Here is a 15,465-nt window from a genome sequence, read left to right on the forward strand (position 1 = left end):
TGCATTAATTTCAAAACTCGGGGAGTCCAAGGTTGTATACCAGCTACCTGCGCATAAAGAAGTCAAATACAACAAAATTCCTGGCTGTTCATGACATGTTACATATGCTTTAGATTCAGCAATTTGGCTGTACTTGTACTTCAGACTGTATCTAGTCTCTGTTTTTGGTTTACTTTATAATAATTACAGAAAGTTCCATTTATAACAACTCTGTGCTATAAAAGGAAGCACTTAAAAGGATCTCGGTACATGTGTGCAAAAGACGAAACTTCGCTTTTGTTTCTTCTGAATTCACTGAGAGCTTGCCTAAGAAGTTATTTTTCCACCTATAATTTCTGGGGCTACGACGTGTTAGCCTGGTATTCTACCACATATCATTTTTAACAGAACACAGATTTCATGAGTTTGTGGGTTCCCTGAACTTCCTTTTTGAAAATCTTGGACGTTGGTAGATGAATCGCCATTACTTTTTAAATTGCACTTTACAAATAAAAATGTAAATACTTTGCAGATTTATTTCAGAACCTTTGAGACCCCAGGAATCTTCATTGATAGAAACCCACTCAGATTAAGCGGTTTGGAGATTTAATGTAAACAGGCAACACTTTGTAGTAGGTTTGGTAAAGATAAAGCATTTCAGCACGGGTTCTGCCACAAAGCCTGAAGTCAGAGCTTCAGAATTCCCTCTGAAAAGGACAAAAGAGAGACTTCCTGTCATTTCCTTGGCTTTCTGCATGTGGGACCAATATGGGCAATGCAAAGTTTAAACAGATGCAAATGGAGGGGGAGGAGGCAATGTCGAGCCTTGCTTTACATATTTCTCCATACCCAGATTGAATTAAGTCAGTCTCTCCTCGGAGCTTCCCGAGTTGACTGCGGCTGACGTTCCTGCAGGCTTGAATGGTCTATTTCACCAATATTTGCTTATGGAAATAAGGGGGAGTGACGGGGGGGGGGGGGAGGAGGGGAGGAGGGGCTGGAGGCGGCGGGAGCCTCTGACCACAGCACAGCGCACCAGTAACCTTGTCTGATGTGATCATTAACCTTTCTGGAAGAGGCAGCTGCCAGTTCTCCGAGGTCTGTCCTTAGAATGTGAGGGGAGCCGCAGATATATCGCACAGACTATTTACTGTCTGTTTGTTTTACTCTGAGAGCTATTGCTGCACTTGCGGGGGGCAGAAAACATGAAATTGCAACGATTCTTTTTTATGTTTCTCATTTTGATGATGAGTCTCCTCTTTATCAACGGACAGAGACCAGGTAGGACTCGGATAGATTGGTAATGCGTACCTTGTGTTCGTGCGGGTTTGCGTTCCTGGGTCTCTGAGTGTGATTGTGTTTACTTTGAAGTCTCTTCGGTGTGCTTGCAGTTAGCAAAATGAGGGGTAAATGTGTAAGATTTTGGATGCATGCTATCTATTCTGCTGAGTCTGTTACTTGGAGTTTTTTAAAGAAACTAGATTTAAATTGGTGTTAGTTCCCTGTTTCTTCTAAATATAAAGAACATTATCCTTAAGCTATTGTTGTCCTTTTTTTAAAAAAAAAAAAAAAGAAAGAAAGAAATGCAGATGCTGGCCTATTTATTATAGATGTTTTAAAAAATTAGATTTTTTGTTAGATAAAATGCAAAATCCAAAGCACTTATTAAAAGCATGTTGCTGACTGGAAGAGGGCAACTGTAGCTGCATTAAGAACATGTATATATATTAAAAAGATCATATAAAAACCACAATGTGACAAAATGCAAACAAAACTTTAACAGGTCAGTAGCTGCTATTTCTAGTGACATACTTAGGTTTGCCACTTAAGAACAAGATAGTGCAGTTTTTATTATTGTGCTCATAGAGCCAAAAAATATCAAATATATATATATGTATGTGGTTGAGATATGTGATATTAATTTACTTGAGACCTTTCTCAAGGAAAACATCAATTACTTTGTACTTCACCAACAGGAATTGAGTAGACAAAATTGTGTAATGTGCTTTTCCTTCAAAATCAAATATCTAAGATTTCAAAGCACTGGCAAGTTAAAATTTGAGAAAGTTAGCTTTCTGACTCAGGAAAACCGCAAACCCAAGTGTAAATACAGAGGTGATAATATTTACATTCAAATATGTCAGAGTATTTGCTTGATGATAATACTTCTCTAGTGAGACAAGAAAATGGTGCAGAACTGGTTAAAAATCAGACTCTGCTTTCTAGTGAATTCGAAGTTTGAGCACTGTGAGGGTGTTTGAAATGATGTCCTCTGGTCTTTTTACATAAATGAGGGAGGGTTCCAAGTCAGCCACTCAGAGAGTGCAGCTTGCTTCCTTTTTATTGTTTGCAGCAATTGCTATTCAAACCATTTCTACTTTCCCAAAACACAGAACACCGTTACAGGTCCTTGTGACAGAGTTGTGACTAACTCACTACCTAAAACCGCAGGTCCACGAGGGTTTAGGAAGAAGTCACAGAAAGGCAGAAGATATTGTTCTTATTAAGATCTTGCTACTGTCAGGGATACACCTGGTGTACATACATTACATTAATTTTGTGTGCCAGCACATTTGAACAAAGAGTAAACTACAGTTTGCAAAATATAGTATGGCATTCTCCAGATTACACCATCAGTTCTCTGAAAACTGCTCCTAATAGAGTTCTCTCTCTTTCTTTTCCTTCAGTCAATTTGGCCATGAGAAGAAAATTTCACAGACACAACTGCCTGCAGAGGAGATGCGTGCCTCTCCATTCCCGGGTGCCCTTCCCCTGAGGTATGTCTGGGGGAAACTCACTTCACTGCATTTAACTGCATGCGCAGTCAAGGCTCATGGTTCGTAATACGTAATAGCGGCTTGTGGCGTTGACAGAGTTCCAGAGGTACACACAAGTGAAATGACATGGTGCTTGAGAGTTGGCTTGACAGTTAAAGAAGAAAATGAGATAGATTGAGGAAATGTAGGAAAATGTTGATAACTGTTGAATCTGATAGTGCAGGGGGCCAGGAACTATTGTGTGTCTTTGAGAACTGTGATTACAAAAATCAGGCATGAGGAGAATTGAGTTACGAAAGCGTCTTTAAGCATGTATTCTGAAAAACACGGGAGGCTCCAGATGTTCTCCCGAACAAGCACATTTTCCATTAAGCCTCCCATGGGCTCAGAAGCATTTGGACATATTTACTCAACAGCATCATCACAATGGCAGGCTGGCCTCAACGCTTCCAAGTTCACTTTTAATATATAAAACTAATTTAACATTAATGGTGTGGAAGTTTCCCAGACTCCCTAATAGTACTGTTCTCCATGCTTGCATCTTTAAGGATAAATTCCGAAGAGAATTTTGCTCCTCCCTTTTCTGTTTTTACACTCACTAAAAGGCCAATGATTTCACACCATCACCAGGAACATCGCTTGACTCAATTAACTTTGAAAGACAAACCATTAACTGTACTTTGAAAATTTATAGTTACTAAATAAAAAATAAATTAAAAAAAGAATAATGTTGGGTTGTACTTGGGCAGCACTGAATGCAGAGAGAGAATAAGGAGAGTAAAAGGACTTGCTAATAAAAAAGGAAACAACAACAACAACAAAAAAGACTACCCAAGTTTAAGTCAATTCATACTAAAAAAAAAAAAAAGGATCTAGTGTCCCATTGTGATTTTAAACTCTTTAATTCCTTTAAGATATAGCTTCCTAAAGAAAACAACTATACAAATATCCCTCAGCGGATTCACACACACAGGGAGTTGCTAAATTAGCTTATGCAGTTTATCTGCAGATGTAGCTTTTATGGCTCTTTTGATTCAGAGGAAAGAATGGTTGCTGTACCTACTGTTCGATACACGCTTTTCAAACCCAGTCAAAGCCTTGCCATAGGAAATTAAAGAAAAGGAGAACAATTCAGTAATAAGCACATTTCAAGAGGACTGGGACAAAAAGCCAAATTCTCTATGCCTGTATCTGCTATCAAAATATGAAAAATATGTGTGGTGGGGAAATGCAGAAAGATCCAGTAGGAGGGTCCTGAGAAGCCAATTAATGGTAATTGAAACATGCTTTAAAAGGATTTCATATGTCAAAATAACCTTCGGTGTGTGTTGGTAATGTTTCCAGCAGATTTTCAGTCTCGCGCTTTTTAGAAATCTGTGCTTAGGAAGAATGAAGGAGTTCTGGATGTTCCCAGGACTCCTCCACAAACGACCTAGGAGGAGAGGAGGCAGTGTCACAGTAGCAAGAGAATTCCTGTGCAAAGATACTTTGCAAACTACAAGCACAAGTCCTTTAGTTAGCCACAGGTTGCCTTGATTTTGTTACAAATCACCCACCATAAAAACTGGGATTGCAAGTAAACAAGATAGAGTTGTGAAATTTAACTCATCAAAGTGAGAGGAAATTTTGACCTATAAACTAAGTTTGTAGACCAAAGAGAAACTTAAATAAAGGTTATGTAAACCTTTTAATAATAACAAGCCTTCCCAAGAGTTCGAAGATAGCTTTATAGACAAGCTCAGGTTACAGCATCCTTTTTCTGTTTTTAGGCTAATCCTACATTCCAGCTATAGTTCTTTGAAGAAAAAGTCACCTGTTGGAATCCAGTGATTATTATAAGAACCAGTGTAAGATAAACATTAAGATAATTTCCCAGGATCTTGCTCAGTCAGCACTGTGATCTAAATGCCATCTTCAAATTGGACAGCGTCCTTCTCACTGTCCCAAACATTCCCATTTTTTATGTGTCTTGCCACAAGGGCACTCTGACAGCTGGTTAAAGGCACTGTAGACCTTGGTAGTAGACTCTAAGGTAAAACCCATTCATTTCCTACCCCCTCTGTTTTCTGCATGCTTTAGATAAAATCGCATGTGGTTATTTAATTCAGTTAGGGTCAAGTAAGACTGTAAAAGGATAGGCAAGATAAACAATTGACTTTGGGAGTTTTCCAGATTAACCCTTCTTAGTGATTTAGACCTTCAGCTCCTTTAATAGGTATGCCCTATTACCTGCACTCTGTCCACTTTTTCTTAAAGGACTCACAATCCGGAGCAAGATTTCCTTGCCTGTTTTGAGTGAATTAAGTGGAAAATCTGTGCTATATGCAAATCATTTTCTTGCCCCCCCCCTTTTTTTTTGGTCACAGAACTATTTGGGTATTACCTTCAGCCCTAACTGAACTAGAGCAGAGAAGAGCAAGAAGGGGAAAGGGTGTCAGGAAATGAAATCTTACAGGTTAACGTGAGAGCTCTTGAGTGGGGAAGGAGGTAGGGGCTTAAGATTCTAAGGACTTCCCCCTCTCAACAGTAAAATCTCACTGTTCCCTGCATTTTTATTTGTGAATAGGCACTCTAGATAACTACATGCCCTACTAATCACGGGGCTTCTAGCTTTTTCATAACAATGGCAGAATGAGGGAGTGAAAACCATATATTATGTAAAAACTATGTATGGGTTGTGGCCAGATATACTGATCTTTTAATTAAAAATTTCTGTGAATTTTTAAAGTACCTTTGTATACATTCATGGTACAAAATTTGTTTTTAACAATACGGAAGAATGTCAGGTCAGAAGTAAAATCCCCCAGCTTACCATCTAGAAGTAATGGCTATGAAAAAGTTTTGGTAACAGTGCCTGTTAATACATTCACTTACTCCCTCTCACTCTTGCTTATCATTCAAAATGTGCATCTCATTCTCAACTCTCTGCCTCATTCCTATCCCCTTGCCATCCTGGGGTTCTGGCCTCCTTGACCACACCTTTGCCCTGCCTCCTGACTCTCAGGGGCTGCCCTACTGTCTTAACTGTTCTCACTCTATTCCTCTTGGGCGTATCTACTGTCCAGTTTCCTTACTTGAACTCCTCTTCCAGCTCTTAGCAAGAGATGCAGAAAATGGGGACTGTTGAGCCACTATGATCCCAGAGTGCTCTCTAGTGACCAGTCCACGTTCTTCACAAGCAAAATTCCTCAAACAGTAGTTGTTTCCTCTCCTCCCAGCTATTTCCAACTGACTGCTCCCCATTTCACGCTGGGCAAGGTCCCTAATGACTTCCTTCTTCTGAAGACCATGAGCGTAGTTCCTGTGTGACCTCGCTTATCCCACTGTAGGTCAAATGGTGAAATGGGTTTTCCTTGGCTTTCACAATATCATACTCCCTTGTGACCATTTCTGTCTGGAACACATCCCAAGTCCCCCTTCAGGCCCTGTACAGAGAGTCCTGTGTCTTACTTGGAATCAGCTTAGCTGTAGTACCACCGGCACCTCACATTCAGTGTGTGTGTCAGTCGCCACCGTGTGTCATTCCTGTAGCACAGCTCTCTGTTCCGATATCCTGTACACAATCAGGAAGGAATTCTCTGGTCACTGTAGCAGTCCCTCAACCTACCCGACATACTCCTGTTCCTCTTTTTCTGGGTTTTCTCCACATATTGCCATCTGACATGAATTTACCTTGTTTTATGTTTAATATCTGCCTAATTTGAGAAGAAGGGACTTTAACTTCCTTGACAAGGGACTTTGCTAACAGCTATACACTCAGTAACTACGGTAAGCACTCAAGAAATATGTAATGACCCAGTGAATGACCACCTGAAATGGAATTTTTCAATTACTCTCACTCAAATCTTTTACCTTCTGTGGACTCAAAGCTTGGAGAATAATTTTAAAGCTACCAGGGACCAGTTGTTTGCTACTTACCAGGCACCATGCTATGAAATACCCCTATCATTGTCTCATCTGATGTTCCTGCTCTTGTTGCTGGTTTCCCCAGCCAGTCATTTCTAGCTTGAGATACTTTTAAACCTGCCACTTGTTCGTCATCTCTATTGCCACTTTCTTAGTGCTTTATTTAGACTCCCCACAATGTGATTTCAATACCTTAATTGTTTAATCCAGCCTCCATCCTGCTTCTGGAAAGTCCACTGCTTTCTTATCATCTGGTTTTTCTAAACTTTAAATTCAACCACATCACATCTTCATCAAAATTCTTTTTTTTTTTTTTTTTTTTTTTTGACAGGCAGAGTGCACAGTGAGAGAGAGAGAGACAGAGAGAAAGGTCTTCCTTTTCTGTTGGTTCACCCCCCAATGGCTGCTGTGGCCGGCGCACCGCGCTAATCTGATGCCAAGAGCCAGGTGCTTCCTCCTAGTCTCCCATGTGGGTGCAGGGCCCAAGCACTTGGGCCGTCCTCCACTGCCTTCCTGGGCCACAGCAGAGAGCTGGACTGGAAGAGGAGCAACCGGGACAATCAAGTCTGTGTTCAGTGGCCGATGTTGTGGCATAGCGGGTTAAGCCACTGCCTGGGATGCTGGCATCTTTGAGTCCTGGCTGCCCCCCTTCTGACCTAGCTCCTCACTAATGCACCTGGGAGAGCAGTGGAGGATTGTCCAAGTGTTTGGGAAACCAATAGAATTCCTGGCTCCTAGCTTTGGCCTGGACTAGTTCTGGCTGTTGCACTTATTTGGGGAATGAACTTAAATAAGTCTTTTTTTAAAAAAAAAAAAGAAGGACTGTGCTCAGAGCACCTGGATTAGAGCTGTGGCCATGTCATTCACCCTCTGGCAATCCTTGCTAAGTCACTTAAGCCTAAATTGCCCTGCACTTCAGATCCATAGAATGGAATGAGTTATGGTACTTACCCTCTCATAATACATGGCACACAATGAGTAATATATACATATATACATAAACACTGATATATATATGCATCTGTATATATATATATATACACACACTGATATATATATATATATATATATATATCTGTATACACACACACACACACACACAGCCCAACTACAGTTACTCTTACTTTGAAAGCAACAATTCTTGGCCTACTGCTGTTCTTCAAGCTACAATTTTGCCTGCATATCATCCTCACTGCCCTTCATTCTTAGAGAAACTTTCTTGATTTTAAAGACCCCTCGTGGCTGGTGCCATGGCTCAATAGGCTAATCCTCCACCTGCGGCGCCGGCACACCAGGTTCTAGTCCCGGTCGGGGCACCGGATTCTGTCCCGGTTGCCCCTCTTCCAGGCCAGCTCTCTGCTGTGGCCAGGGAGTGCAGTGGAGGATGGCCCAAGTGCTTGGGCCCTGCACCCGCATGGGAGACCAGGATAAGCACCTGGCTCCTGGCTTCAGATCAGTGCGGTGTGCCGGCCATAGCAGCTATTTGGGGGTGAACCAATTTAAAAGTAAGACCTTTCTCTCTGTCTCTCTCATTGTCCACTCTGCCTGTCAAAAAAAAAAAAAAAAAAAAAAAAAAACCCTTGCGTGCATCGATTTAAATTTTCTGCACCTAAATAAGCACTTTTAACTCCCCTTTCCGCAAGCTGTCTGAAGCCCCTCCTGTGAGATGCCCACTTTCTGCTCTCAGAGCACCTGTGGCACCCTCTGTCCCAGTCCTCACTCCCTGTGCTAACTGACTCTCCTCCTCCACACCTCCCTCCGCATGCTATAAATTCCCTGAAGGCAGAGGGGGTTTTATTTATCTTTGTATCTTCAGCCAAAAACACACAAAAAAAAGTGCCTGAACACAGCACGCTTTCCATAACTGTTACTAGAAGAAATGAAAAGCAGCCTTCTCTCGTCCTCATAGCGTGGAGGACTTCCTGCCCTCAGACCCCACAGCCGTTTCCAGCGCCCTTGCAGGCACTTGCTGTCAGACCCAACTGCCACTGCAGATCTGTGTATTTCCTCTTCCAGGAATTCCTTGCCTGCTCCAGGGTTCAAATTCCACTTTCTCCAGGAGCCTCACCCAGATTCAATTAGCTTAAAATTATCTCTTTATTCTGCCAACAATCACAACATTTTTATTAGGTTTCTAAAGCCATTTATCCCATTCTACTTTATTTCTTTAGATGTTATCAGTTTTAGGATGTGAGATCCTTGAGTCTAGACAAAATCTGACTCGTAAAGCTTAGGGGCCAGACCTTGGCTTAATGCAAATGGCCTGAGAGCTGCCTTAAGTACATGGGATTCTGGTGTGAATTGTAGGATCTGCAGAACACGCTGCTTAAAACTAAATAAAATATAGAAAATTCCTGTTATCTCAGTTATTCACAGTCTAATGTCCAAAGACTATGCTTGGAAAAAATTCAAGATGTCCTTAATTTACTGATGAAATAAAACTTGTATGTAAAGATCAGGAAACCTTGATGATAAATATATTTATATACACATTTATATGTTGTATATATAAATAAAATATATAGTGATGTTTGTAATAATATAAGCATGTATAATTTAAATGTATCTTTTCTTAATAGAAAATATGTGATGGACTAAAGCCAAATTTTAGCATTTTCTTCATTTTAGAAACTGATTTCTCATTACAGTAATGCTTTCTGGAGATATTTACTTAAAGTATCCTCTGTCTTATTCAAGACTCTAAAATTTCTTTTTAGCATAAATCTTTAGTCCTCAGTTCATTCTTAATCATGTTTGCTTAACATTTAACCAGAGGTCTGTTAAAAATCAGGTAAGCAGTATGCACATGGCGGTCATGTATTTGAAAATATATTATTCTTAGATATGAGGGAGAGAAAATTGCTGCTTTTCAGGTAAACTGACATCCATACAATCATTCATTGTGAACATTTCGCCATTGGATGCATTTTTTTTTATTTGACAGGCAGAGTTAGAGAGTGAGAGAGAGAAAGAGAAAGGTCTTCCTTCCGTTGGTTCACCCCCCTAATGGTCACCATGGCCGGCGCACTGTGCTGATGGGAAGCCAGGAGCCAGGTGCTTCCTCCTGGTCTCCCATGGGGTGCAGGGCCCAAGCACTTGGGCCATCCTCCACTGCACTCCCTGGCCACAGCAGAGAGCTGGACTGGAAGAGGAGCAGCCAGAACTAGAACCCAGCACCCATATGGGATGTCGGTGCTGCAGGTGGAGGATTAACCAAGTGAGCCATGGTGCCAGCCGCCCATTGGGTGTATTTTTTAAAAATAGTGTTGTATGGGATATAGCATCACAATTCTTTCACTGCTATTCATATTAAAATATATATGAATCTGACATTAAGATCACGAGCAGTTATCACCTGAAGTACTAAAAATTTTGTTAGCAGAGCTACAATCCCAAGGAAAATTACCAATTTATAATTAAAGCCTTTGATAGTTACCTAGGCTATTTATAAATGTTTATAGATAAAATAATTAATAATGCAAATCACATAGCTTTGCTCCCTTACAATGAGTAGAGAAGGAAAGTCAGCAGAAGACACACGTGGTCCCCAGACTGTATCCCCCAGGAGGTCTCAGCTTTGCAAGGGGCTTGGTTAGCCACGCCCACTACTTAGACCTCCTCAGTCCTTCCCAGAGACTGGCCATCTTCCACATCTCCTGGCGCTCTCTGGTCTGCCCTCTCTGCGGTCGAGATTCCAGGACCCAGCGTTTCCATCACTGTGGCCAATACTGTAGCTCTCTTTGCTCTTATCTTCATCTCGCTGCTCTGACAGAACCCCGAGGCCTTCACCCACACTAGAGAACACGCGGTCAGCATGCAGCTGTGCTTATGTTCATCACCTGCAGCTCCGTGTTCACTCCGCTCAGCACTCGCGTTTCTGTGGTCACCCTGCTGCTCCGCCCTGTATGATAACAACTCCTAACCATGTCTACGCACCTCAAATCTCACACCTTGACCTTCTTCATTTTCAGCAGTCTTCCCTCCTAAATAACACACACACACACACACACACACACACACACAAAAGTCGTCAGTGCGGGATGCGTATGGTGGAATATAATCCCCAGCTTCCCAGTGAACACTAGACGCCAGGCTCTCTTCCTACTGACCCCATGCTCTTCCTTCCTGGTGCAGGGAAAGGCATGACGCTCTGTGCTGTGGTTCCCCTCCTCCCAGCTTTCTCAGAACCTCAATTTGCCACAATCCTTCCTCATTCTCTTCCTTCCTTGAACCGTCATGTCAACACGGAGGTTTAAATACTGATAAGCCTGTATACTAAAACACACCACACACACACAACCTTCAGTGAAAGGGGTTTTTTTTAATATTTATTTATTTGAAAGTCAGAGTTACACACAGAGAGAAGGAGAGGCAGAGAGAAAGGTCTTCCATCCACTGGTTCACTCTGCAGCTGGCTGCAATGGCCGGAGCTGCGCCGATCCGGAGCCAGGAGCCAGCAGCTTCTTCCAGGTCTCCCACACCGGCACAGGGCCCGAGCACTTGGGCCATCTTCTGCTGCTTTCCCAGGCCATAGCAGAGAGCTGGATCAGAAGTGAAGCAACTGGGACTTGAGCCAGCACCCATATGGGATGCCGGCACTGCAGTCGGTAGCCTTACCCACTTCACCACAGCACTGGCCCCAAAAGTTTTTTGTACTCATCATTTCTGATTCATTATTTTGCATTCACATCTCGGTCCATTCTAATCTGTTCACACACACACACCCTCTGCAATGGCCATCAACTGTCTTCGTCTTTCTAAACGCCTGCTCTCTAGTCTAGCTGTTGACTTCACTGCAGAATTTACCAACTGACTATGGAGTCCAGTAAAATCCCTTCTTTAGATTCAGGGGAGCCCATCTTTATTCATCTGTACCAAGTTCTGAGCTACCCTCTGGCTCCTAGGCAGGCTAGGTATGCTTGCAAGGTAGAGTTTACAGCTCTTTGCACTTTGGAAAAAGAAAGGAGAACACTCCAGTGAGATCAAGCTGGGACAGTTTATTCCAAGTTTATACAGCAAAGGACACTGTCATAATCACCTGGATTTGACAGAGGATCAAAGACAGGGAAGTGAGAGAGGGAGAGGGGGAAAGAGAGAGATGGAGAGAGAGGGAGAGGGAGAAAGGGAGGGAGGGATGGAGGGAGGGAGGGAAGAAGTTGGTTTCAGGTACGGTGTGATCAGAGATTAATAGAATGAGGCAGTCGAAGTCAGGCTACCTACAAGAAGTGCACCTTATTTCATAGATTGGGGAGCTTATACAGCTTTCTTTGGGTAGTTCTGAACTGGCTTCAAGGGAAGAGGAGTAAAAATTGATTACTGACCAAATCTTAACTACTTGGGCTATTGAGTGCAGATGCTGTGACTCGGTTTTCTGAACTGGATGCTCATAGCTTGTGAGTCAGTGTCCTTTTATCATAGGAACTGGCCATTCTTCATTTGCATAGTCAGTCTCTCAGCTCTAAATTGATTTTCTCTTGAGTTCTCACATCACCTTAGCTCAACTACTGCTTCCCGTCCAACAACCTTCGCACATTCACTTTTTACTCTCTTATAACCCAGAATGACTGGGGCTGGGCTAGGCGGGAGCCAGGAGCCTGGAACCCCATTCTAGTCTCCCATGTGGGTGACAGGGGCCCAGACACTTGGGCTGTCTTCCACTAATTTCTCAGGTGCATTAGCAGGGAGCTGGACTGGAAATGGAAGCAGCCAAGACTCAAATTGGTACCCATATGGGATGTCGGCATTGAAGGCGGCTGCTTAACCCACTGTACTACAACACCAGCCTTCAACCTGATGTCTTCATTGTCTTCCCAAATACAGGTCTGGCGAATCAAACATTAGTTCTAAACCATTTCACCCCTCAAATATTGGTCTTTTTATTGTTGAGTTTTAAGATTTCTCTAGAGGTTCTGAATTCAAGGCCCTTATCAGATAGTGATTTGCAATTATTTTCTATCATTCTGTGAATGTCTTTTCATATTCTTCCAACAAAGGGCATTATCAACATTTTAAATAATTTTCAAACTGGTAAGCAAAAGACAAGCACATTTTTATGTTCACAATTTAAGCAGTCTGAGTTGAGAGACATGATTCCTAGAAGAGGCATACCCACATTTTCATGGCGAAGTTCATTATATGTCAGCACATCACCATGGCTGTCAGGAAAAGAAAGTGTGAAGGAACTGGAAGCTCCCAGAAATGAAGCAGGGGCTACCTTCCCGTCCTCAGGAGGGGGCCAAAGGAAGCTACCTGGGAAACACATCTGTAATTCCTCTCTTCAAAAGATCTCTCTTCTCTTAAAGGAAAATTAGGCAGTTACATCTTGCCTATAAATTTAAAACTTACTGCTAAATAACTAAACAGTCGAATAGCAATGACTGATTCCTAGGCACTATTTTAAGAAAATAATCAAAATTAGTATGTTGGTTGTGATTTTTTTATTATTATTGGTTTGCTTCTAGTCACTGTCAGCTGGTTAAAAAAAAACCTCAGAAATCAAATTCCAAAATGTTGAGAGATAACTGGGCTTGCTAGAGTGGGTCACTGAGCAAATGAAGATAACTCAGAGTCCCTCCGGCAGCTTAAAATCAGATTTTTGGGGCCAGAGCTGTGGCATAGTGGGTAAAGCCGCTGCCTGCAGTGCTGGCATCCCATATGGGTACTGGTTCTGGTCCCGGCTGCTCCGATTCCTATCCAGCTCTCCACTATGGCCTGGGAAAGCAGGGAAAGATGGTCCAAGTTCTTGGGCCCCTGCACCCGCATGGGAGACCTGGAAGAAGCTCCTGGCTTTGGATCAGCGCAGCTCCGGCTGTTGCGGCCATCTGGGGAGTGAACCAGCGGATGGAAGACCTCTCTCTCTGTCTCTCCTTCTCTCTCTCTCTCTGTAACTGACTTTGAAGTAAATAAATAAATCTTTAAAAAAATCAGATTTTTGAAGAAACATAGGTGCTATTATATGGAAGGGTAAGAATATATAAAGTTGCTTTCAGCTGTGAAAAACCTTGGTACACTTTCGTAACTCACTGACTACTCAGAAACAAAATGAAGCGTGGCTAAGTTGGTCTCTGGGTGGTATTTCTATGTGTGATGTGTTTGCTTCCCCCTTGCCCCCGACTGTAGGTCTCCAGCTCGCCTCACTGGGTCTGCCTGAAGAAGCAGAGGGAAGGGAAGACTCCCACCCCGGAAAAGAACCTCACTGTGACAGGGGCGTGGTTGCCTGGAAGTTCCTGAACAAAAAGTTATCTTTGAAGAGCACCAGGGACGTTACATTAGTTTCACAGAACTCTCTTCCTGGCTCTGCTATTAGAGGAAAAACAACACAAATTGAAACATGATTCTAGGCAAAGCACAGTTATTTACCTGTGTAACAAAAATCTTCGTCTTTCTCTGCACACTGTTAGTCTTACATGAATTTAGAAAGAAAATATAGCATTGAATATCTTAGAACTCTCTAATGTTAAAAACTGCAAGAATTAAAGATTGCTATTTTATGCTCTTATAAAGCTCCAAAAACATTAACATTGTGTATTTCTGGGTGATGTACAAAATACTAAATTTGAAATCAGTTGCACTGACTGGCTTTGCAGAATAGGGAGAAAATAATTTGTTAATTATTTATATAGACAGACTATGAGAGAAGCTATTCATTCGTACCAATTGTCTATGATAAGCTTTAGTGTTTATGAAACTATGATTTTTTATTTTATGAGTTATGCTCACTTGAAGTTATGAGAGAAAACATACAGGGAACTGGTAGTGGTTGCAATTCATTTTAAAGCAGAAACATTTATTTCTGAAAAATCATATAATTACAAGACAGTGACATGTGATTTCTTTTGGAGTTCTGTTTCGTCCCTGGATTATTTTGCATGGATAGTTCCTTAAAAGGACCTGCATTGATAACATGTACAATTAGGCCAATGACGTCCTGGCAGGGCACCTGTGTCCCTAACAGACTCGTACTCATCACTGGGATCACTGTGTTTTGTTGCTGTTGAGCCTGTGACAGAGAGACCTGTATATAAAAAGTCAGGAGTGCAGAACGTGATTTCCCCACAAGGAATCGTATCTTGTCTGAATCTGAATCATTTTGATAGCCAGGTGTTTGCAAGTTACTAAATATTCTCTTAATTTATTTACGTAGTGTCACAAAATTTTTCTTATCCTAAGTTGATTCCAGATAAGAAATTTACAAATTCATACCTTGATTAGAAGTTTTAATTTGTTACCGTCACAGATTAGGAGGAGTCATAAACCATTAACCCTTATTTTTCTGAAACAAGAGATTGGAACCAATATGAATATATAAAGAATTTAGAACAGGAAATCTGCCAGCATCGTGGAGTTTGTTTCCCTTTCAAAACTTTTAAGAACCTTTGGGACAGAAAATGCTAATATGAGGCACTGTAATTAAATTCTCAAACAAAAGATGTTTTAGGATTCTTACGTCATTATTTAAGTTAGATACTATTAGGAAATTCTAAAATACTTTATGGACAAATTGTAATTACTTTTCACAGATGCATTTGACTAGAAACATAAGCTTTTATAATCAATTATATTTATGTTTAAAACATATACTCATGTATATTTCACATTAAAAATGACAGCATTTTATAAAGTTTAGATACATCTTGTTCAATATGAACCTATACTTTTTCAAGTACAAATTCCTCCATTCACAGAAAAACAGTTAAAACCAGCCTGATTGTTGTAAACTAATTAATTGATTACAGATTTCTACTCATACAACTGATAACACTGTTCAATAAAGTACTCTCTGGTTTGCATGTGTGTTTGTCTT

At 41.4% G+C, this 15,465-nt stretch overlaps 1 protein-coding gene across 1 annotated transcript; it reads left to right on the forward strand.

Moving 5' to 3' along the window:
• Nucleotides 1-1,035: 1,035 nt before the first annotated feature.
• APELA (apelin receptor early endogenous ligand) lies at nt 1,036-15,089 on the forward strand. The gene is made up of 3 exons (XM_017350145.4): nt 1,036-1,260; nt 2,667-2,756; nt 13,782-15,089. The coding sequence occupies exons 1-2, from the start codon at nt 1,185-1,187 to the stop codon at nt 2,753-2,755; spliced, it is 165 nt and encodes a 54-aa protein (XP_017205634.1). The 5' UTR covers nt 1,036-1,184; the 3' UTR covers nt 2,756; nt 13,782-15,089.
• Nucleotides 15,090-15,465: the final 376 nt, after the last annotated feature.

This window comes from Oryctolagus cuniculus, chromosome 8 (assembly GCF_051225735.1).
Source record: "Oryctolagus cuniculus isolate XC-2025 breed Fujian yellow rabbit chromosome 8, ASM5122573v1, whole genome shotgun sequence".
Classification (NCBI taxonomy): Eukaryota; Metazoa; Chordata; class Mammalia; order Lagomorpha; family Leporidae; genus Oryctolagus; species Oryctolagus cuniculus.

Bases quoted from the DNA above. Each gene is read 5' to 3' on its own strand.
- APELA (XM_017350145.4), top strand. From the start codon at position 1,185: ATGAAATTGCAACGATTCTTTTTTATGTTTCTCATTTTGATGATGAGT. The intron at 1,261-2,666 runs GTAGGACTCGGA...CTTTTCCTTCAG, and splicing joins TATCAACGGACAGAGACCAG to TCAATTTGGCCATGAGAAGA.